This window comes from Heteronotia binoei, chromosome 21 (genome assembly GCF_032191835.1).
Source record: "Heteronotia binoei isolate CCM8104 ecotype False Entrance Well chromosome 21, APGP_CSIRO_Hbin_v1, whole genome shotgun sequence".
In the NCBI taxonomy this organism is placed as follows: Eukaryota; Metazoa; Chordata; class Lepidosauria; order Squamata; family Gekkonidae; genus Heteronotia; species Heteronotia binoei.
In genome coordinates this window covers 190,568,878-190,594,162 of record NC_083243.1, presented here as the reverse complement: position 1 = coordinate 190,594,162, position 25,285 = coordinate 190,568,878, and the positions used below count along the sequence as shown (strand labels likewise).

General features: G+C 45.4%; 1 protein-coding gene across 1 annotated transcript in view; it reads right to left on the bottom strand.

Moving 5' to 3' along the window:
• PDIA5 (protein disulfide isomerase family A member 5) overlaps positions 1-25,285 on the bottom strand; it is a 291,070-nt gene that overhangs the window by 25,227 nt on the left and 240,558 nt on the right. The window contains exon 15 of the mRNA XM_060262232.1: positions 10,460-10,530. Within this exon, the coding sequence (XP_060118215.1) occupies positions 10,460-10,530 (71 nt within the window). The remainder of the gene's footprint in view (positions 1-10,459; positions 10,531-25,285) is intronic.

The window sequence follows — 25,285 nt, the reverse complement described above, 5'->3', positions numbered from 1 at the left end:
CTGTGTCAAAAAGAAGGCATTTCGTTCCCAGAAGTTTTTCCTGTCCAACTAATTGACCTTTTACATGTGACATAAACATACACATCATTCTAGTTTGCCATTAGGAAAAAATAGTGGAAGATGGGTCTAGTATATGTAATGAGATAAACAGCCGATATCCCTTGTTTGAGTATGTCAATAAAAAAGCGTTATTCTGATCCACTATCCTAAAAGAGAAATACATTGGAATACTGTGGATATATCGCTGTATTTGGTGAAAGTGGGTTTAGCATCTGTAATGAGATAAAAAAAACCGATATCCCTGTTCAGTCCTGGGGAGGTGTTTGTTCCAAGTTTCATAATAGTTTGTAATTCAGCAGTTCCCCTCTCCATTCCGTTCTTGAAGACAACAGCAAGTATTTTTTTCTCACACATTTCTTTAGTTTTGGGAAATACAGCTTCAGAAGCAGTGGTGATGGTCTCTAGCATATGACTCCTATTAGGCACTCTCATGTCTGTATAGATGCTGGTGCCTGGTTGAAGGCCAGGAACATGGGTCATGGCACATGAGTTATTACTACACTGCTGTTGACAGCCAACAATGCAAGCAGTGTGCTTTCCAAGAGATACCAGGATCACTTGCTTAGCCTAGTGAAGACTCTTATCTGGGAGAACCGGGTTTGATTCCCCACTCCTCCACTTGCACCTGCTAGCATGGCCTTGGGTCAGCCATAGCTCTGGCAGAGGTTGTCCTTGAAAGGGCAGCTGCTGTGAGAGCCCTCTCCAGCCTCACCCGCCTCACAGGGTGTCTGTTGTGGGGGAGGAAGGTAAAGGAGATTGTGAGCTGCTCTGAGACTCTTCGGAGTGGAGGGCGGGATATAAATCCAATATCTTCATCTGCCTCACAGGGTGTCTGTTGTGGGGGAGGAAGGGAAAGGAGATTGTGAGCCGCTCTGAGACTCTTTGGAGTGGAGGGTGGGATATAAATCCAATATCTTCATCTACCTCACAGGGTGTCTGTTGTGGGGGAGGAAGGGAAAGGAGATTGTGAGCCGCTCTGACTCTTCGGAGTGGAGGGTGGGATATAAATCCAATATCTTCATCTGCCTCACAGGGTGTCTGTTGTGGGGGAGGAAGGGAAAGGAGATTGTGAGCCGCTCTGAGACTCTTCGGAGTGGAGGGCGGGATATAAATCCAATATCTTCATCTTCTTCTTCTTCTAGCTGCTCAGAACAAGAAAGCTTACCTGCATGGGCATAAGTTTTTAGGTGTTTTCTAAATGATGTGGGAGTCATTAAGAAAACATACAAAGAAGTTGGCAGGTGGCTTTGAAATTCATGGAAGATGGTTCTATCAACAGCTATTAACCATAATAGTGAAACAGAATCTCTTGGTTCTCAGGCACTTGTCCTCTCTCTGTCTCTGAAAACCCAAATGCTGAGAACAAACATAATTTGATGTTTGCCCTAATGGCATAGCTGTTTGAATCCCAGAGGCAATTAAATGGATACTACTGGACAAAGAATCCTGAAACAGATGAAGATTTGAACTGATCCAGCGGGACAGTCCTTGTAAGGTAACTTTGCCTGCAAAGAATGGTCAGTTAAATCTCTACCACAGCATCATGGTAAATTGAATTCCAGTTCAGTTAGCTTGTGTGAGATGAATTCTAGGGATCTGAGACACCCCCAGGGGAAAAAAAAAAGTTAGCTGTTCTGGGATCCCATTCCCTACATGATGTCAGGATGTACATACAGCTGTGAGTGGGAAGGGAGAAGGGCGCTAGAAATGTTGTTAGCCAAGGTCAGGCTCCACCCCCCCCTGTTAATATGTATAATTTTTTTTTTTGACACAGAAAAGCTTTATTGGTATAAAGTTCAAGGTACAAAGGTGGTAGTACATCAGCAGATGCATAGCATATACCAATATATAGTGAGGAAGTGGATACATACAATGTTAACCATTAAAAAACTAATTACAACAGTAGTTGGCATGACATTAAGATAGCATGGTGTGAGTCATTAGGATTTCTGCTGTCTTTTGAGACTTTATCAATAAAGGGACGCCATTTACACACAAAGTCCGAGGAAGCGGTCTGGGAGGAGCAACGAGGATCTAAGTCATAGGTGAGCTTATCTAAGACAAAATAATCCCATAGTTTCAGCCACGATGCCTGTCTTGAGGGAGGAGTTTGTTGCTTCCAAACCAGGGCAATTGCAAATTTAGCTGCCACGAACATATGTGAAATTAGTTCCTCCGCGTGCTCAGGAATGCATGAGGTGCCTACAAGGTTCAGGAGAGCGTACTCCAGTGTGAAAGGTGGGGAGTATGAGGTGAGGGCATGTACTTCTTGGTAAATTAGCCTCCAAAAGCTTTGTATAACGGGGCAGAGCCACCAGGAGTGAAAGAATGTGCCTCTCTGGCCGCAGTTCTTAAAACAGAGGGGCGAAGTAGAGAAGGAGTGTGATAATTGCACGGGGGTCTTATACCAGCGCGTGAGAACTTTAATGGCTTGAAGTTGCACGTTCATTGCCTTCGTTTTATATATGGAAGAACTCCAAATAGCCTGCCACTGCTCTTTGGTTAGCTCGGTACCCAGATCTCGGTGCCAGGCCCCTTGATAGGAGTGTGGTTTTGTGTCAATGGAGTGAAGTAGCAGTTTGTAAATTTTCAATATGTATAATTAAGTTATATAATTACAACACATGTTAAGAGGGGGACTTGGCCATGGCAGCCTAGAGTTTAATGAGGATATATGCAGTTTTATAAAGGACAGTGTGCTATGGAAAGAGCCTTCTTGTAGAGGGGGAGGAAGAGTATTATTACCTGTAGTTCACCAACTGTAGTGCAGAAGACCACAGTGAAGTAGGGCAGCAGAGCCTGTTTGGTATCTGAGTTTTGCTTTCTGAAGCAAACTTTCTTGGTTTAGTTACTGAACAATGCCTTTTCCATTATTTATTCAAAACCAATTGTGCATATAGCAAATAATAATAATAATAATAATCCTCCCATCTGCTGTGCTTAAAAAAAAAAAAAACACCACCCACTGTCTTAAACATTTCTCCTCCCAGCTCTTTCTTCAGAAGCTGCTTTTCCAGTTTTGACATGAGGCTGCAATAATAAAAGCCTCCTGCAGGAGTAGTTGGCGTCTCTCCTCTTAAAATATGTACTGTCACATATCGGCTTATTGATTCAAGGAAATAAATCTCGGCAGGAGCAAATATTGACTTTTGTTATGAAAATGGAAGTGAATAACTAACTGAACATTGATTTTGAAAAGGAACGAAAAAGGGCAGGTTTTAAATTCTTTTTTTTCTCTTAAGTGTTCTTTTATAAAGAACAACGTCTCAGCCAGGAAAAGAACAGCTTAGAAAGTAGTCAAGTAAAGATGACATATCTCTGGTTACACACAAAAGGATGTTGCTGCCAAGTGACAAGGGTTTGGTGTTCTGTAGGTGTGCATTTAGCATATTTGCATTTACAGATCTTTTGTGCCTTGGCAATGACTGTTAACTGTCAGAAAGAATAAATGCAGTGCTTCCAACCAAGGCTGAGATCACACAAGAGATTTGGCCCAACCTAGCCATGCCTTTCCTCTGGATTTAATGTGTGTGATCACATGCGCACACCTGCCCCTGAGTCCCGCCTAGGGTTGCCAATCCCCAGGTGGGGGCAGGGGATCCCCCGGTTTGGAGGCCCTCCCCCCGCTTCAGAGTCATCAGAAAGCGGGGGGAGGGGAGGGAAATGTCTGCTGGGAACTCTTATTATTCCCTATGGAGATTTATTCCCATAGAAAATCATAAAGAATTGATCTGCGGGTATCTGGGGAGCTGTTTTTGGGGGTAGAGGCACCAAATTTTCTGTATAGCATCTAGTGCCTCTCCCCAAAATACCCCCCAAGTTTCAAAAAGGTTGGACCAGGGGGTCCAATTCTATGAGTCCCAAAAGAAGGTGCCCCTATTCTTCATTATTTCCTATGGAAGGAAGGCATTGGAAAGGTGTGCCGTCCCTTTCAATGTGATGGCCAGAACTCCCTTTGGAGTTCAATTATGCTTGTCACAGCCTTGATCTTAGCTCCACCCCTAATGTCTCCTGGCTCCACCCCCAAAGTCTCCTGGCTCCACCCCCAAAGTCCCCAGATATTTCTTAAATTGGACTTGGCAGCCCTAGTCCCACCTGTACTTACTTCATTTTAGGACGGGCTAGGACTGGATTAAATAGTTACTAGGAACTTCCCAGTAGCAAAGATCTAAAGCGCACGCAGTGCATATTTCTCAGCTGTCTGAATGGCTGGGGCAAGGGATCTGAATGCTCCTCTTGCGTCTGTATTGCCTGTGTGATTGCAGCAGTACGCAAAGAATGGCCATTGATTCTTGCCATGAGGGGTCCTTCTCCTTTGAGGTCAGGAAGACATCTCCATGATCCACCAGGGAGGCAGGACAAAACTTTTCCACTTCCTGTTGGCATCTTTGGAATAGCCCACCCCTTCAGTTCTGGGACTCCAAAAGCAGTAATTAACCAACCACCACTAATCTAGTCCTGAAAAAAAGGCTTAATATAACAATTAATAGTAGAAAAACTGCAACCTCACAACACAGTATGAAAGGAAACAAGGAAGGTAAACAGCACAGCAGGGTGAAAAGAGAGGATAATGATGCAATGACGATATGGGAGGCCAAGATGTCTTCCTGACCTCAGAGGAGAAGGAGGCAGGAACAGAACTGAAGGGGCGTGCTATTCCAAAGGTGCCAACAGGAAGTGGAAAAGTTTTTCCCTGTCTTCCTGGTGGATCAAGGGAGTAACCCATGGAGATGTCTTCTACCTCTGGGGAGAACACCAACTTTTTCAAAGCTGGGATACTGCCACACCAAATTCTCAGTGTAATCCAACCTCAAGACTAACCATCAGGCTTGGATAAGCCTTTAGACTTGCAGAGCCTGGAACAAGGGGACTTCTGGGAAACCAATCCATGTTTACCCTACATGCTGGAAATGAGAACTACTGAACACATCATGTGATAGCAAATCAAGTGTATCCCTATAATTAGATCATAGCCAACTGCAGCTCAGCGAAATATAGTACATGTATCTCACATGCATTTGCCAACATACCACAACCACAAACTGCATTGTTACTTGCGTGCAATAATACATTTCATAGGTGCAGCTTAAAGGGAGCCCTTAGAGACAGAGGAAGGACCAACAGGTGATAATGTTCAACTAGTTTTATCACTTGAGGATACTTCTCTGAACATGTGAAATGTTTCCAAGCAATATCATAGTGTCCGCTCCGAAAGCTCTCCCTTATGTCAGATGCTTGATGCCTGTTTTACCCATGGAAGTCATCACAGGGTGTTTCAGTCTCTGAATGACGAACATGGATGTTTGAACCCACCTTAGACTGCTCAGGCTGGCACTGTTGGGTTACTGTGGCTCTGCCAAGACCTGCATATTCCCCACAGCCACAGTCCTTGTGAGCAAAAAACCCTCCTTTCTGCAGTACTGCAAGTCAGAGGACTTCGTACATGTGGTCAGATGAAGGGTCTAGTGATATAGCTCTCTAGCTCTTCATCCTCCTGCACAAACTATACAACTCTGCCTCACAGTGCCAATATCCCAAATTCACAGCAGTACTTAGGCCTTCTTTAAAAAGACAGATTATAGATTCAGAGAAATTGTATCATTCACTGACCCCAATTAATCAAAGTCCAGGAGACACAAACCTGCTGTCAAGAGTCTATCCCCACTGTCCTCCGTGTCTAGCCTCTTGTCATATAATAACCTGTGATTATTCTTTTAAGTTTGACCCTGAAATAACTCTGATTGACTCTGCCTGCATTTTTGCTTTGCTTTTTCTGCCTGCTTTGCTCATCTCTTAGTAGTTATCTTAATGGCTCGTTAACATGGCAACCAAAGGGGCCATGGTCCGCCAATCACTCCAGTCTAAGGACGGCTTGAAACCTAGCAATGGAGGCAATCGTGAACAACTGTGGTTTCCAATGTTCCCCCACCCCTAGCGCATAGAGCTCGGTACCCTCTGTGCAGGGTTTTCCCCGCATCGCCCTTTCATCCATCTGTTCAAATACTAGGGGGTTAGGCAGTGTGCTACAGACACTGTATGAACACAAACTGTTTGCCAAGCTATCGAAATGTGAATTTCACCGAACAGAATGAGATTTTCTAGGTGACACAATCTCGGCGGATGGGTTGGGAATGGACCCCTTCAAAATCAAAGCGGTAGTGGACTGGGAGGCCCCTCGAACCTGTAAACAGCTCCAAAGCTTCCTCGGGTTCGCTAATTTCTACAGGGGGTTCATAAACAATTTTGCGGAGGTGTCCCTCCCCCTAACAGACCTCTTGAAAACCAAAGGCAAGGGAGTGCAAGCACTAAAGGGCAGTGCCAGCTTAGAATGGACGGCACAGTGCCAAACGGCTTTTGAAGAACTGAAAGCCAAATTTGTATCCAAGCCTTGCCTAATTCACCCAGATGAGAACAAAAGGTTTGTGGTTCAATGTGACGCAAGCGATGTGGCCTGTGCAGCCGTGTTGCTCCAGGAAGGGGAGGATGGGAAGTTGCACCCTTGCGTTTACTTGTCCCCAAAATTTAGCTCAGCTGAACGAAATTGGTCAGTGTGGGACGAGGAAGCCTCAGCCATTAAACTGGCCCTGGAGAAGTGGAGGCATTATCTAAGAGGGACCAGAGAGCCGTTTGAGCTTTGGACAGATCACAAGAATTTGGCGGCGCTGATCGCCACTTGAAAGAACGATAAACAAATTTGGTGGGCGGGGTTCTTCCATCGCTTCAAATTTACCCTTGGCGACATGCCTGGGAGGTTGAACTTCCTAGCAGACGCACTATCCCACCTCCTGCAACACAACAGCAAAAGGGAGGAGGTAGTTGACTCCCTCTTCACCCCTTCCCAACTGAGCACTTTGGTCACCACTCACTCACAAACCCAGAAGGCGGTGGAGGGCCCTGCCCTGATACCTTCTATGAATCCATAAAAGATTCTTTGGCGGGCGAACCGCCAGATGACGGATTACAATTAAAATGCTCCAATGAGGAGTTGTGGTTTAAAGGGAATAAGTTGTTCATGCCAGAAAAACTGTGGGGTGAAGTGATTCAGAGAGCACACGATTCAAAGCTGGGGGGGGGGCACTTCGGGTTTGTAAAAACCATTCACCTAGTACAAAGGCAATTATGGTGGCCTGGTCTGAGGAAGGACATAGCCCAATACGTCTCTAGCTGCCCCACCTGCATAATGGCAAAGAAACAGGCAGGGCCCCCACCAGGGAAACTGCAGCCACTACCCCCCCCCCCCCACCTCTAGACCCTGGGAATGCATTTCCATGGATTTTATTACTGACCTGCCCCCTTCCCAAGGGAAGACAGTGGTATGGGTAGTAGTGAACACCTTCTCCAAACAAGCTCACTTTATCCCATGCAAACAACTACCCACCGCTAAGAAACTCGCCAAATTGTTTATACAACACATATTCCACTTACACCCTTTTCCCAGTAAGGTGATTTCCGACCGCGGGGTGCAATTTGTTGCCAGGTTTTGGGAGCATCTATGCGGTCTGGCAGGGGAGAGAGGGGGCTTAGTTCAGCCTACCACCCTCAGACCGACGGCCAGACGGAACGTACCAACGCTGTGCTCAAACAATTTTTGAGATGCTACACCTCCTTCCAACAAGACAACTGGGTAGACCTCCTACCATTTACGGAGTATGCCTATAACAATAGTGTGCACAGTGTGACCAAAGCTTCCCCCTTCCAGATTGTTCCCCGAGCTTCCATTGCCCCCCTCGGTCCCTGTGGATTTTACAGAATGGTGGTCCAAGATATCACAAGGTTAGGGTGCCATCCAAAAGGAATTGGTCAGGGCACAAGAAGCTTATAAGGAACAGTATGATAAAAAAAACCACTCTGAGCTATGGGATCTTAAGGTGGGGGGCACCATTTACATTTCTACCAAACACCTCCCCAATACCCAAAACTGTAAGAAACTGGGGATGAAATACTTAGGTCCCTTTCCCATTAAAAGGATTATAAACAATGTGACTGTTGAACTAGACTTGCCTAAAAACTTAAGACATGTCCACCCCTGTTTCCATTCCAGCTACCTCAGCCCCGCTCCCTCGCCTTGGCATCCGCAACAAGAACCGCCAGCTCCGACTCTGATTTGTGGTCAAATTCATCATGGGGTGCAAGAAATATTAGACTCTAAACTAAAACGGGGCAAATGATTTTATCTCATCAAATGGACTCTCTTCTCACTCAGTCAAGCCGAATGGGTCCCCGCATCTGAAACCAATTGTTGTAAATTGATTAAAGATTTCCATGCCAAATATCCAGACAAACCCGGGGGAAAGGGGACTTAAGGGGGGCAGAATGTCAAGAGTCTATCTCCACTGTCCTCCGTGTCTAACCTCTTGTCATATAATAACCTGTGATTATTCTTTAAGTTTGACCCTGAAGCAATGTGTAACTCTGATTGAGACTGCCTGCATTTTTGCTTTGCTTTTTCTGCCTGCTTTGCTCATCTCTTAGTAGTTATCTTAGTAGCTCGTTAACGTGGCAACCAAGTTTGCGAACTGGAGGAGAACGTAGGCAGTATAGATAGTGCACCTGGAACACAGTAGTGGAGGGAGGGGGTCTAGAATTGCCCGCCAGAATAGCCCGCTGCTTTTTGCCGCAATTTGCTTGAATAGATAACGGTTGACCGAGGGTATATATGAAGTGCCTCTAAGCTGTGATGTTAGTTTCAGCAAACCGTTGTATTGCCTTACGATGCTTGGAATAAACATCTGAGTTAACTACCTGCGTGTTCCTTGACTCTGGGGTCTGACATCTACCTTCATAGACTTAATAGCTCACAAACATTAATGCTTTATTTTAGTATTTATGGAATCTTACAGAAAATGATCTGATAAGTTGGCATTTTTCAGAGTTGTGTTTTACTGGATTTGAACAACTATTATTCTACTTTCTCTCTACATTCATGTAAACTTTGCACAGAAATCGTTCCAGGAAGGAATAAGGGTATCAAGGAAGGAGGCCTTCACTTGCATTCTTGAGCTGCACCACAACTTGTGTAAAATATCCATTAAGGACTGCAGCAGACCACAAGAAACATTTCAGTGAAATTGTATGGTGCGTGATTGAAGGAGGAATCCAAAATTATCACTCCCCAACACCTTGAAAAGTCAGGAGTGAAAAACACTTGTGTGCTTGGCCTTGAGGACCTCCCTCCTCCCTCAGTATTCTCAATCTGAACTTTGGTTCCACATCATTAAATTTTATACCTCTCCACTTTTTGCTATCACTACTCTCAGCTAAAATAAGGGTTCTACCCATCCATCACTGTCTCTGTGGCTACAGGCACTCTCTCAATATCTGGCCATTTCTGAACAATCAAGCACGTTATCTAATAAGAGCATTCTGAATACTGAATTGCACCCAATTGTTTATGAACATTATTTGATACCATCCACACAGAGGAGAGCTGATCAAGGTTTACATGAATGGGCTAATCCACAGAGCAGAACGCTCTCTCTTTCTCTCTCTCACACACACACACACACACACAAACAAATACATATATGTATGCATGCTTGTGTGGGAGTCAGTGTGCTTTTGTCGCGAGGCATAAAGCTACAGAGAGCTCAGAGAACAGAGCTGCATGGTATGGTAAAGAAGAAGACGAATGGGCAAAATTATTTATTATTTACTCATTTTTTCTCTTTTATATCCTGCCCTTCCCAAAATGGGCTCAGGGCAGGTCGCATCAGGAATAAAACAATTAGGTAAGTTCTAAGACTAGTCCAAGGTTGCAACACAAAGGCTGGCAATGGCAAGCCACCTCTGAATGTCTCTTGCCTTGAAAACCCCACAAGGGGTTGCCATAAGTTGGCTATGCCTTGATGGCACTTTCCACCAGCATATAAAGAGAATTGTGTGGGCAGAAGAGAAGAGGCACAGTTGGAGGTTTTTCCAGCAGTTCATGCGGCTCAAAAGATAAGCCACTTTTAGAACTGGAAAACAATTCGCCTCTTTAGCGGCTAAGGGTATTTGCAACAATATCAGTAAACAAATCTCCAACTGCACTTAGGGTTTCTTTCCCCATCACATTTCCCTTTATGGATTCCAACCATAGAATCTGAAATGAACCACTGGGTCTCAGCCTAAGACTGAAAAAAAAGTTGCCTTATATCACACAAACATGTTAACCAAACCATATTTAACAAGGGAACAAATTAGGAGAAGGAAAATTTCATAAACAGAAGAATGGTTAGCTTATTGCCTTGGCTTCTGGGAGCAAATACATCAGCAACGATTAATTAATGCAGACATTTTTTGTTTTGTTTTGATACAAGCCCAACCTTTTTGCATTAAACAAACTGAATCAAGTTGATAGCAGAAAACAGTGGCTGCGAAGCTCTGTAAAACATTTCAAACATGAATTAAACAGGGTTACCTTTCGATCTTCTTTAAAAAGTTCTGCAGCAGTGGTAAAATGTGGAATGGAGTTTTTACAGTGTGGGCACCCTGTGGGTTAAGAGAGGAAAATTACAAGATTGGTTTACAAATAACTATCTGGCAGCTTGGGTCTTTCAGACATTTTGTACAGTGCATGGTGGAGAACATGCTTGGGAAGCATGCACATGTGGGATGTGAATAATACGACATGTGGGTTTAGTGTTTTGTGCATACACATGTATATATAATTTGCCATTCTTTCTTCTTGCCTACGAGGGATGGAAGCATGAACATTAGGTCATCTCTGTCATCTCAGCACATGTCTTCTTTTCTTGCACCCCACCACATAAAAAATACTAGTGCTAAATTTCTGAATTGGTGCCAAAATACAAGTCGAGAAATGAGCATATTCATCATGTGCCAATTCTTTAAGATCAGTTCACCGACACCGCTTAGCACCACCTACTTATTAACTGGTCACACGCTGCACAAGAAGCAATACATAATAAAGCTGGGGCTTCAGGAGATCATATTACCCCTTTCATTTGAATTTAGGGAATAAAGCTTTTTGTGCAATTTAGTCCCCCCCCCCCTTAATGGCTACTGCACAGTTAGGCTTGCCAATCCCCAGCTCCCAGCGGGGGTTCTTCCACTTTCCCAGGCTGCTTCCCGCCCCCAGTCAGCTGGCCGGTGGGTGAAGCCCCCCCCCCAGAGGACCATGTGCCTTTCCACCTCCGGAGGCTTCAGTCTCCGATTGAAAGGCTTCCTCTTGGGATGATGTGTCTGTGTTGCTGTGAAGAAGCTGGCAGCAACTCGTGAGTAGAGAGGCCAATTCCCTGCACCAGATTCGCCAGAAACGTGGGGGGGGGGGAGGAGGGGGAAATGTCTGCTGAGCACTTCATTATTCCCTATGTGGAGATCGATTCTCATAGGGCATAATGGAGAATTGATCTGGAGGTTTCGGGGGCTCTGGGGGAGCTGTTGTTTGAGGTAGAGGCACCAAATTTTCAGTATAGTATCTCGTGCCTCTCCCCAAAGTACCCCCCAAGTTTCAAAACAATTGGGCCAGGGGGTCCAATTCTATGAGCCCCAAAAGAAGGTGCCCCTATCTTTCATTATTTCCTATGGAAGGAAGACATTTAAAAAGATGTGATGGCCGGAACTCTCTTGGATTCAATTATGCTTGTCACACCCTTGTTCCTGGCTCCGCCCCCAGTATCTCCTGGCTCCACCCCCAAAGTCCCCAGATATTTCTTGAATTGGACTTGGCAACCCTATGCACAGTATTGGGAACAATCTCCCCAGTTCCCCTAATACGATGCACTATCAAGGCCCTCATTGATGATCTGCAGTTTCTGTTTCAGCTGTCCCAAATTTGGATGGCTATGCACTGAAAATCCTACTACAGAACTAACGTGTACACATCATGCCTCATCCACTTTTCTGTTGCTTATTACAAATGCCATGATTGGGGGGAGAAAAAAGAACCACAGCCAATAGTAATGCCTCTTGGAAAGGAAGAGGGCAGCAGAAGTTAAATAATCCTGCTTTCTCTAGAATGTAATTACTTCCTTGTTGCATTATACCAAAGTCCTGTCCTTCCTCTAACAACAGCCAGATACTGTTGAAATCACAGAAGGTGGCATAAAGACCACTGCTTGATAACTTCTCCCACCATCATCTGTTCAGCGATACACATTCTCTCTACAGGGAAGATCTTTTTAGTGATCATCTCTTAAAATCTTTCACAGGCCTATACAGTCCAAAGCATCTATTTCTTAAATTATTTCTTAAAAGCCTGGCTACACTCTGTGAGAATATAAAACTTAATTCTCTCAGCTGTCAGCTTGCTCCCCATCAATGTGAGAACATAAAATTTAATTCTCTCAGCTGTCAGCTTGCTCCCCATCAATGCAAGCTGGTCGTAAGCCCGTTTCTCAGTTCCATGAACTTGTTCACTTGTAACCATTGAAGTATTCTGAAATATTCAGATTGGATGAAGAGCTGCCCTTTTCAACATACTCCTAGATTCAATTTACCAGCAAATTTATATGCTTTCCAATGTGCTTATCTTGGGCAACGACCATGTATGGAGCCAACATTAGTACTGCTGGTCAAGCAGTTTAAATTTTAGTCATAATGAAAGTATCAGATCATCCTTCTCAGGGTTTTAGGGGTTTTTTTTTTTTATTTTTCAGCTGTGATTTCCAGAAGGTATTTCAGTACGGACAGTTCCTTAAACACCTGCTAGCTATGCAGAATTTTGTGATGACATATTCCTACCCCGGTGCCAAAATTGTGACAATCCTCCATCTTTACTGTTTCTCTTCCCAAAGAAAATTCCCTATGGGCTCCACTGCTTCTAACTAATCTAACAGTCTCAACCAATAGCGGCTCTGCAACTAGGCAAATCAGGCAATCGCCTAGGGCGCCAGGCCAGTGGGGGGCACTCGATTGGGCCCCCCTCCCACCACCATAGGCAAATGCCTGCAACACCTGCTGCCTCCTCTGGGGCACCCCCACTGCACTGCTGCCTGTACCCTTCTGCCTCCACGCGGGCCGTGGCAAAGCTGGAGGAGGGTGGGGAGGGTGCCTGGCCTCTGTGGTGCTGAGTGCCACAGAGAGGGCACACACGTGCAAGCCAGCTGGCATTGCTCCACCTCCCTTCCACAACTGGAAGGGAGGTGGAGCAATGCCAGCTGGCTTGCACATGTGTGGCCTCTCTGTGGCACTCAGCACCACAGAGGCCTTCCAGAACTGGAAGGGAGGTGAAGTGACACCGGCTGGCTGGCATGTGCAGGGCCTCTTTACTGCGCTCAGAGAGTGCACAGAGGCCAGGCGCCATCCAGGTGCCCTCCTCAGGCTTTGCCTGTGTTCTGCCAGGGGGGGTTGCGTGGAAGGGGGCAGGCAGTGGGGCAGGCACTGCAGAGGGGGGCAGCGGGGTGGGGCTTTGCCTAGGATGTTGTGCGCCCTAGGGCTGCCCCTGGTCTAAACTTCCATGCTTGGCAATCAGACCAGTACCATTTCTTTCATTTCACCAGTTGCCAGTACATCCCGCCTCCCCACACATATATTTTCTTGCTCCTGACAGCTACTTATCATGGGGGGGGGGGGGTGGGAAAGGAGAGAGAGCTGCATCAGTCAGCCTAGTACATATGTACTAAACATGAATGTTTTTTTTTAAATCCTACTTCTACAAATGCTCTAAAACTGTACAGTACCCATTCCCAAACTGACTGGTTTCCCCTGTAATCTACGAATATGATAAAATACTGGGTACTGGTCGCTTACTACATGTTGTTCTCAACTGTCAGTATTTGGTCACTGTGAGACATGTGCGAATAGGTGGCACTTCCCTACTTGGTCAGCACAGAACAAAATCAAATTATATTTATGCAGCGGAGAGAAACAGCTGTTTCAGGAATAACCTGTAATTGATAGTCTCAGAGATTCATTTTGTCTGTTTGCATTTGGAGGATGAGAGGCATGTAAAGGCCTTTCTTATCTGGAAGTATGTCACCAGAGAGGCTGAGGGCGTTTTCGCACTGACCTTAATCAGCAGCAATGCCCCTCTTCACCGCGCAGGATCTGCGCGGATTTCGCACTAATTGCCGCGGAGCACCCGGAAGAGCCGGAAAGTCCCGTGGCTTTTGCGGCGCAAACGGAAACTGCCAAAAACCAGTTTCCATTTGCGACGCAAAAGCCGCGGGACTTTCCGGCTCTTCCGGGTGCTCCGCGGCAATTAGTGCGAAATCCGCGCAGATCCTGCGCGGTGAAGAGGGGCGTTGCTGCTGATTAAGGTCAGTGCGAAAACGCCCTTAGGCAGCTCTTCCCTAACCCTAGCTCAGCCTGGCATAACAGGCTGTGCTGCTCCAATTGCCTCATCTCCTTTAATCCAGGGGTCCCAATCCTCAGGCCATGAACTGATCCCAGTCCGTGGCCTGTTAGCAACCGGGCTTTGAGTTGTATAATTATTTCATTATATACTACAAAGTAGTAGTAATAATAATAATAAGACGATGACATTTATATCCTGCCCTCCACTCCAAATTTCAGAGTTTCAGGGCGGCTCACAATCTCCTTTACCTTCCTCTCCCGCAACAGACATCCTGTGAGGTGGATGGGGCTGAGAGAGCTCTCCCCAGAAGCTGTCCTTTCAAGGACAACTCTGTGAGAGCTTTGGCTGACCCAAGGCCATTCCAGCAGCTGCAAGTGGAGGTGTGAGGAATCAAACCCGGTTCTCCTAGATAAGAGTCCACATTTAAGCACCACACCAAACCAATAGAAATAAAGTGCACAATTGTATCATCCCAAAACCATTGTTCCCGCCCGCCCCCCTCCGTCTGTAGAAAAATTGTCCTCCACAAAACCGGTTTCTGGTGCCAAAAAGGGTGGGGACCACTGCTTTAATCCATCACACTGTCCTCAGGGATTCCCTTAGGACTCTAACATCCAAGGGAAAGTGAGAGAGGTGTGAGGAAACAGAACTTACCTTAGAGAACATGAGTTGCAGGGAAATGGCTGCCTTTTCCTCTTCAAGTGAACCTCTGCCCATACTCACATATTGAAAGTAAACCATGATAACCCTGAAGGCCTGTTATTGGCTAAAAGGTAAAGGAAGGACCCTGTGCAAGCACCAGTCATTTCCTACTCTGGGGTGACGTTGATTTCACAACATTTTCACGGCAGACTCTTTATAGGATGGTTTGCCATTGCCTTTCCCAGTCATCTACACTCCCCCCCCCCCCCAGCAAGCTGGGGACTCATTTTACCAACCTCAGAAGGATGGAAGGCGGAGTCAACCTCGAGCCGGCTACCCGAACCCAGCTTCTGCTGGGATTGAACTCAGGACACGAGCAGAGCTTAGGACTGCAGTATTGAAGCTTTACCACTCTGTGCCACGGGGCTGTTATTGGTTACCCTCAGGGCTTTTTTCGAGCAGGAACGCAGTTCCACCTTGCTCTGTGTCCAGGGGTGTGGCCTAATATGCAAATGAGTCCCCGCTGGGCTTTTTCTACCCCAAAAGCCCTGGCTACCCTCATTCAAATAAGATTGCCCACAGTAGTAATAGAAGTTGCAGCCACTGGAGGATCAAGAGGACTGGTAAACACATGGGCTTTTAAAACCACTCTGTGGTTCCATTCCACTCTCACTTCTTGGGCTTTCCTTTGTTTCTTTTTATTCCAATACGAACTCTGAAACACCAATGGCCCAACTGCATAAGGCGGTTTTGAAGGTTCAGCACGGCTGATATGCAAAGCAAGTAGGGAGGTACTGCATTTAGCTCTGCCTCCTGGGGCAGCCATTTTGGGGCAGCATTTAGCTCTTCCTCTCAAAACACCAAAACGTGCCCACAAGCTCCAAAAAAGTATTGGGGACCCCTGGCTGAGAATGGCTTCTGCACACAACATGTGCTCTGAAAAGGGAACTCGTGTGGCTGCCAAAGGGTGATGCATTAGTTCCACATGAAAATGAAACCCATGTGTCTTGCCTTGGGAAGATGCCAGAGCTTTCCTTTTTGCATGATGCAGAAGGCCACAGAGCATTCAGATTAAATAGCTACTACACTGGTAGGATGAGCTTTGACTTCTTCTTAAGCTTATTCAGGTACTTAATGATGCTGCAAATATTTCATCTAGAAATAGTGAATCTTCATTCTCTGTTGCCATCTGAAGCACATAAGACAGCAAACACATCACTGAAAAGCCTATAATCTGATTTTTAAAAAGCACACACTACACATTCATAAGAATGCCATCTGACCTTTTAACGTGATCACTGGTCAAGTTTTCTGGTGACATTTTACGTCAGATTCAACCTATGTTTACCACGGGTTGAAAAGAATCGTTCAACACTGTTCCCAAGCTCCCTTTATTTTTAAAATTTTTCTTTCATTTGCACTCCACTTTTCTCCTCAAAAGACCAAAAAGCAGCTTCCAACATTCTCCCCTTCTCTATTTTTTCCTCACAACAGGACCGTGAGGTAGGTTAGGCTGAGAGTGTGTGACTGGCACAAGGTCGTCAGTAAATTTCTAAGGTAGGGTGGGGATTTGAATGTGGGTCTCCTAGATCTTAGTCCAACAGTCCAAACTGCCACATCATGCTGGCTCTCCTTGTGTTGTGGAAGTATCTTTACTCTTCCAATAGGTCGCACTGATCCAAAATGGCTATGGAACGAAGTCGAAACGATAACTTGCCTACACTATTCTAACGTAAGAGCTCATTCTTTAAAGAGGCCACATGTACATCTGGACAGATGATTCAGGCTGGGAACAGATCCCTTAAAAAAATCAGTAATGAGATGTTAGAAAACTCATTACATTTGGTGCACACATACATTCCTTTCATCCTACAGGTCAAGGAGATGGTGCAGATTTTTTAAACTCAAAACCCGTCTACCAGCGGTAACAGTGATACCATAGACAATGATGTCCTTGTTATACCATTCTTAAACCCTGAAGGAAGCTACCATTCTTTCATATGAACATATGAAGCTGCCTTCTACTGAATCAGACCCTTGGTCCATCAAAGTCAGTATTGTCTTCTCAGACTGGCAGCGGCTCTCCAGGGTCTCAAGCTGAGGTTTTTCACACCTATTTGCCTGGACCCTTTTGAGTTGGAGATGCTGGGGATGGAACCTGGGACCTTCTGCTTCCCAAGCAGATGCTCTACCATTGAGCCACCGTCCCTCCCCTAACATATGAAGCTGCCTTACACTGAATCAGACCTTTGGTCCATCAAAGTCAGTATTGTCTACTCAGACTGGCAGCGGCTCTCCAGGGTCTCAAGCTGAGGTTTTTCACACCTATTTGCCTGGACCCTTTTTAGTTGGAGATGCCAGGGATTGAACCTGGGACCTTCTGCTTCCCAAGCAGATGCTCTACCACTGAGCCACTGTCCCTCCCCCAATTTTCCATTCCATTCTTACCATCTTACAGCAGAATCCTAAGAACACTTTCCTGGGAGTTAGTCCTGTTGCAATTCATAGAGATAAGGTGCTTTGAAGCACACCAGGGGCCTCTGGGATCCTGGCAACACCACAAGGTCAGCAGAACAGGAAGCGTTGCCACAGATTGACAACCATCTGCTCTACCTGCCAGGGTGTTGTAAAACATAATTTGGGATGTGTGCCCTGTGCAGACTGGGAGACCGGGAGGAGGGAGTTCCTAAATTTGCACTGGGTGAGAGGCTTCCTGCTAGCCAAGGCAGAAAGGTTTAAAAGACTGGTAACATCCCTTCGTCTTTGTTCAAGTGATCGAAATCATATTCCGCTATACAGAACAGGGGGAGGCCTGGATGTGCATTTGTTCAACGACTAGCCAGAGGAGGATCTCAAAGGTAAATCTTCTGTATCGTTATGCTTATGCTTAGTGTTATACTTTTCCTGTTATTTTCCATAGATCTGTAACCCAGTAGACTGGACAGTTATTTCCCCTGTCTAGCCTAATTTGTAGCAATATAGTTTTCCTGTTTAAAGGAGCAGAGTGTGATCAGTCCTCCCCTTGTGTCTTAATCACTAGTTCATGCTCCAACATACATTCACAGGGGGAGAGCTAAAGTAATTGGGAAACTGCTCTTTGCACAGGCTCAGAGGCAACCTTTACTAGTGTCTCCCATGTCACTGGTAACATGGGAGGCTGGATATCGAACTTGGGGTGGTAGCATGAAAAACAGCAACAGACTTTACATATACACAAACACATGTGTGAGCACACATAGTGGTGGTGGTGGTGGTTATGGAATAAACTGGAGTAGGATTCTGGGTAGACCTGCTTAGGGTTACTTCCTTAATTCATATATGTAAGAGTTAACTTTTAGACATTTCTGCCAAGTAGGCTTCTTTCTCCATCTCATTTTGTGAACTGATGGTGCTAATTCATCGAAAGAACTACTAAATGTGTCTTTACACCATACCTATATATTTGGCCCAAGTTCTTCTCTCTTTCCTACAACCTGAGTGAGAATAAACAATACTAACATACTGTGGATCTTCCAAATCCAGTGGGCATTTATCGCGCTTTGGACCTTTCTCCAAGCACAGCAGATGTGAATCGTGTGCTGAGTTCTCAAGGAATTAAAAAGCCATCAAAATACAATGAGGAAGAAGCACATCATATGTAACTACAGAACTTCGTCTGTTACAACTCAAAAGGACCGCCAAGTGCAGGAAACTGGAAGAAACCCAATTCAATCACTCATTCTATTTAAAGCACAGGCAAGCTCAAATAGCAAAAAAAAAAAAAAGGGGGGGGGATAAGATTTACATTTCTACGGGAGGAAACCTCCTTTCAAATTCACCCGTTTCATTCCCACTATTACTGTTTTTATTTTAAGTCTTCACATATTTGCAAATCTGTAACTAAAAAGGAATACTTTACAAATGCTACATCTCTTGACATAAAAAAGCATGCCAAAAATTTCATGTCAATTTATTGAAGTGTGAGGGGTCTTGTTTGTATGAGCCACTGGACACAGGAGAAGATTGTGGAAGGCTGTTGTTCTCCACGAGTTTCACCTTTTGAGCTAGGGTTGCCAATCCCCAGGTGGGGGCAGGGGATCCCCTGGTTTGGAGTCCCTCGCCCCGCTTCAGGGTCGTCAGAAAGCGGGGGGAGGGGAGGGAAATGTCTGCTGGGAACTCTTATTCCCTATGGAGATTTATTCCCAAAGAAAATCATGGAGAATTGATCCGCAGGTATCTGGGGCTCTGGGAGGGCTGTTTTTTGGGGTAGAGGCACCAAATTTTCAGTATAGCATCTAGTGCCTCTCCCCAAAATACCCTCTAAGTTTCAAAAAGATTGGACCAGGGGATCCAATTCTATGAAGGTGCCCAAAAGAAGGTGCCCCTATCCATTATTTCCTATGGATGGAAGGCATTAAAAAGGCGTGCCGTCCCTTTAAATGTGATGGCCAGAACTCCCTTTTGAGTTCAATTATGCTTGTCACAGCCTTGATCTTGGCTCCACTCCTAATGTCTCTTGGCTCCACCCCCAAAGTCCCCAGATATATCTTGAATTGGACTTGGCAACCCTATTTAGAGCACATTCTACTCACGGAAGTTGATCTCCGAGCTTCTACAAATTCACCTTCTGATGCCATACTCATCACAAAGACAGACATATAAACAAGCACACAAAGATCTGGTGAAAGCTTTTTAAGGCTACTAGGCAAGAAACCTCCCAAGGTCACCATCAATGTTCTTTCTATGATTCTGCACCACTGAGATGTTTGTGACGCTAGAATCCAGAATATAAAGCTGACCCAGGAGTACACAGAGTGCCACTGTGCTTTGTGCGGCATTTCAACACCACCGTCATGGAATTAAAGTGAGAAAGAGAGAGAATGGTTCCTGATGTAAATATTGATGTGAAAGAGGACAGGATAATATGACTATTTCCACAGTAGTTTCAAGGCCAAGGTCATAATGTGCAATCCATGAGCATTTTAGCATCTGCATGGCTAGTTTGTAATAAGCACTCAACAACAGTGTTTGATGTAGCCTAAAGGAGGCTCCCTCATTAAAGTGACAGATTTTGGGATTTATAGCAAAGATGATTAATTGTAAGCTGAAGGACAAATGTAAGAAGTATGGATCTTGACTGGGGACTGTTTAACATCAGTATATAAAAGCACAGATGGTTTGCATAGTTTATGCAGGCCAAGCAAAATGTTAAAAGGAGAAGCAGGAGAGTTTAAAAGGAGGCAAAGAAAAGGGAGAATCTTCTGAAACCAAGCATGCTCACTGAACAGGAAACAGATGGGAGTAAAAAGCAATCTGTGTTATGTAAATAGCCAAGGAAAAAAATGAAGGGGCAGGGAGAATTAGAAAATAATGAGCACTGTCCTAAAAAGTTTCGTCTCAGGCTCAGTTAGAGGATGATGCTCCACAGTTAGTTAGAGGATGATGCTCCACAGCTGTGGTCATACCACGCTAACTGATAAGCCCCATACAACTGCCCCATACATTAAAAGTTTACTTCTCGGTAAACGGCCTAACCAATAACATTGCATACCATCACAATAGAGGAGGGCTTAATACTGAAAGGGAACAGAAAGCCTTTGCTGAATGCAAACTGGATTATGTTGATATATGGGTTGTGGTACAGTACAATGGTCTTGGGCATTTCTTCATACACAACACTATTTTTCCATGTGCTCTGGAGATGTTTTTCATGGCTAGTGGGGATTACATTCTAGACTACTGAGGCAGAGAAAGATTATCTGAGCACTAAGAGGGTTTTTTTGCCTAGTGTCCCTGAAACAGCAGTAATTTAATTCCAGCAAAGCACTCTCTTTCTCATTGTGGAGTACTTCTGTATACTTCGGATCATCCACACATACTGAGCAGCTTCACTGCAGGTTAAGTTTGGTGTACACTGCCACTGAGAGAGACTAAGCTCCAACCCATTCCGTGCCATTTAGATTTCTTGTTTATCTCTCTCGGCTTGGCTTCGCGAACGAAGATTTAAGAAGGGTGCAATAGTCCACGTTTGCTGCAGGCTCGCTGGTGGCTGACAAGACCAATGTGGGACAGGCAGGTCCGGCCACAGCGGCTGCAGGGAAAAGTCTGATTTAGGGTTGGTCCTGTAGCAGTGCGATTCTTCCTCAATCTCCTTTTGTCCTCAAGACCAGCTATGCGTGTGTTCTCAAAGGAAGAGACAGCCTGGTGGATGGTGTGCCTCCATGCTTTGCGATCTGAGGCTAGGTCAGACCACTGGTGATGGTTGATGTGACAGGTGCTAAGGGATTTCTTCAAGGAGTCCTTGTACCTCTTCTTTGGTGCCCCTCTATTTCGATGGCCGGTGGAGAGTTCGCCATACAGGGCAATCTTGGGAAGGCGGTGGTTTTCCATCCTAGAAATATGCCCTGCCCAGCGCAGCTGCGTCTTCAACAGCAGTGCCTCGATGCTGGTAACCTCTGCCCGCTTGAGGACTTCAGTGTTGGTCACAAAGTCACTCCAGTGGATGTTGAGGATGGTGCGAAGGCAGCGCTGATGAAAGCGCTCAAGGAGTCGCAGGTGATGACGGTATAAAACCCACGATTCGGAGCCATAGATGAGGGTTGTCATCACAACCGCTTTGTAAACATTGATCTTTGTGCCTTTTTTCAGATGCTTGTTGCTCCACACTCTTTTGTGCAGTCGGCCAAATGCACGGTTTGCCTTTGCCAGCCTGTTGTCAATCTCCTTGTCGATCTTGGCATCTGAGGAGATGATGCACCCCAGGTAGCTGAACTGCTGGACTGTCTTCAGAACTGATTCACCCACAGTGATGCAGGGAGGGTGATAATCTTCCTGGGGTGCAGGCTGGTGGAGAACTTCTGTCTTCTTCAGACTAACTTCTAGGTGGGGGTGGGGGTGGGCTCCCTCTGGGAATCCTACCCCCCCAGGGAAAGTGCATGCGCAATACATAGCCTCTCCTCTCCCGGTGTAGTGAACGCCGCGTGGTCACTGTCTGGCTATGCCTGGCAGATGGTCACTGCAATGGCCTCTCCTGCATTACTGCATCCGTAGCAACACCTTCTCGCTGGTCCCCCCCGTTTTCACAGAGTTTGCTACGTCATGGTGCGACCGAATTGTCCGGCGGTATAACCGGATGGGCAGGCTGGGCCCACCAACTTGTTTATCTACATTAGGGCAAGTTCACATCTGTCTTCTCCCTCCAAGATTAAACTTCAGCAGCAAAGCACTTAAGTTTTGAACTGATCACACTGCCATGAAAAGTGAGGCAGTTTCTGAACTGAAAAAAAATGATGAAACGATGAAACACAAACTACTTCTGATTAGGTGTGCACCTTATAGAAATAGCAGCATACCCAGCAATAGTTCCAGCAACTTCCCAAATTCAAATCACGCTGTCCTAGTTTGAAGTATCCTTACCTCACCATACTTAACAGAGTGGCTCACAACTGGGCAATCACATGAAGCATAGTTTCACATAAAGGAATGGTAGCTCAAACAGCCCAACAGCTAATGCAATGTATGAGTGAACATCCGTGGAAATCCTGTCTTCTTTGCCAGTACTATATGCAGCAGCTGTCCTCCATTCAGGGGCCCCTCCGACAATTCCCCACGTAGCTCGAACCCGACATACACTCTCATTCACCGCCTGGAAGAATACCTGCCCAGTCATCAAGCAGTCCAGTTGCCTCTGGGAGCCTAGCAGGCAAAGCCAATTCTCCTCCTGCAACACCACACAAATGGTATGATCCCCCCCAACACCCCCCCCCCATGTCACGGTGTGTCGATTTACCTACATGATAAGCCCTGCCAGCTGAAGATCCTAGAGGTGAGCAAAAACAGAACAAACTAGCTCTGATCAACACAGACAAAAATTAACATTAATTCCTCTTAAAGATTCCCTATTCCAAAATTTGTATCTCCCAGTTTTTGAAGGTCTACAATTCAGGGGTGTCGAACTCATTTGTTATGAGGGCCAGATCTGACATAAATGAGACCTTGTTGAGCCAGGCCATGTCAGGTTGGGCCAAGCCATGTCGGGCCAGGCCATGTGTATACGTATTTAAGATTAGGTAGCAGAGATATAAATTTTATAAAGAACACAAACACAATTAATTTTTTAAAAAACTTAAAACATGCTTAAAACGTCAGCACTCATTGGTCTTAAAGAAGCCCGCTTGAAATCCACCAGAGAAAGGGCTTTCTCTGTTATGGCCCCTACATGGTGGAATCAGCTGCCGGAGGAGGTGAGGGTCCTGCGGGACCTTGTTCAGTTCCGCAGAGCTGTAAGACGACCCTCTTCCGGCTAGCCTACACCTAGCTAAGATGAGAACTCAATGTAGCTTGCCAGACTTTTGTTTTATATGTATATATCTGGAATGTTTACTGGTTTTTAAGGTTTTAACAGTTTTAAATGTTTAACTGTTTATATATTTAAATATTGTTTAATTTTTATGTTTGACAAATTGTTGGAAGCCGCCCTGAGCCACTAGTGGGAAGGGCGGGATACAAATCTTAAATAAATAAATAAATAAATAAAAATAAAGATGCTCTCTTTGTATTTTTCTCATGGGATTTAGGGAACTGGGCAAAGGCAGCTCGGGCTCTTTCCTTCCTTCCCCAGGGGACTGGAGGGGGGAGGAGCCTCAGCCAATAGAAGGAAGAGAGGCTTGGCTCTGTAGCTCTGATGCAATTGAGAGAACCTGGCAAAGCAAGCTATTCCTCCCTCCTTCCTCCCCAAGGGAGGAGCCTCAGCCAATGGAGAAAATAGAGGTTTTGCTCTGTAGCTCCTGTGTGATTGAGGAAGCCTGGAAAAGCAAGCTGTGATGCAGAAGGAAGCAAGAGAGAGGGAGAAGGAAGCAGATGACAGCCAGTTGCTTGGGGGCCTGATAGGAGCCCTCCAGGGGCCTGATTTGGCCCCCAAACTGCATGTTTAACACCCCTGGTCTACATGATTATTCCCAAGGAATACCTTTGATAACACCCTACTGCTACAAGTAGTGGGTAACCTGTTAATGAAAAATTGTTTCTGAAGTTACCTGTACAAAATTGTTCCAATTTCAGCATTTTCCCCATTCAGGATAGCAGCACTTTTCATGGCAGTGTGATCAGTTCGAAAGTTAAGTGCTTCTTTCACATGCATTCCTACACACATCAAGTCTTAAAACAAGGCCCTTATCAAATCCTTTCAATTCTTGTGTTTTAACAGAAATGTTCTGTGTTGATGCGATCTCTTCCTCTTAACAATACTAAATCAGATTCTGAGTTACAGCACAGGAGACCCTTCACGGCACTGGGCAAAATGAATGGCATCCAGGATGCTCTGATGAGTAGAAGAAATTACAGGTGAGCACTATGGATTTCCCTTATAACTCACACGGTCTGCATCAATAAGTTGAACATTTTGGGCAGGTTGCAGGTGTTCTGGGCAGGCCACATCTGGGGTTTTTAACACGGAGTGGGAGTGCAAGAGAACCAAGCACCAGCACACCTTTCCATCACGATAGAAGCATTGTCTCTGGGGGACAGATGGGAGGGAAGGTTTTTGATTCTACAAAAGGTTCCGATAATTCATCGTATTTATGAGTTTATTTTAAATTTAATTATATTTAGCCTTTCTGCCCAATCAGGGCCATTAAGGTGGCTAACAATTAAAGCGGCATGATAAATACATCCCAGTGTCAATTAAAACAGAGCTAAAATACATATATAAAACAGAGGACAACAAATTAAAAGGCAAGGAGGAGGAGGGATCATTGAAGGAATGCCAGATAAAACGAAGAAGTCTTCGCCCTCTGGTGGAAAACAGTGATAGAAGGTGACAAATGAATACTCTAAGGGAGGGAATTCTATAATTTTGGAGCCATAACCAATAAGGCCTTACCTTGGGTAGCCACCCCTCTAGGCTCAGAAAGTGGGTGCGTCCAAAGCAGGGCCTCAGGGTTGCCAAGTCCAATTCCAGAAATATCTGGGGACTTTGGGGGTGGAGCCAGGAGACATTAGAGGTGGGGCCAAGATCAAGGCTGTGACAAGCATGACTGAACTCCAAAGGGAGTTCTGGCCATCACATGTAAAGGGGCGGCACACCTTTTCAATTCTTTCCTTCCATAGGAAATAATGAAGGATAGGGGCATCTTCTTTTGGGGCTCATAGAATTGGACCCCCCGGTCCAATCTTTTTGAAACTTGGGGGGTATTTTGGGGAGAGGCACTAGATGCTATACTGAAAATTTTGTGCCTCTACCCCAAAAACCAGCCCCCCCAGAGCCCCAGATACCCGCAGATCAATTCTCTATGATTTTCTATGGGAATAAATCTCCATAGGGAATAGAGTTCCCAGAAGACATTTCCCTCCCCTCCCCCCACTTTC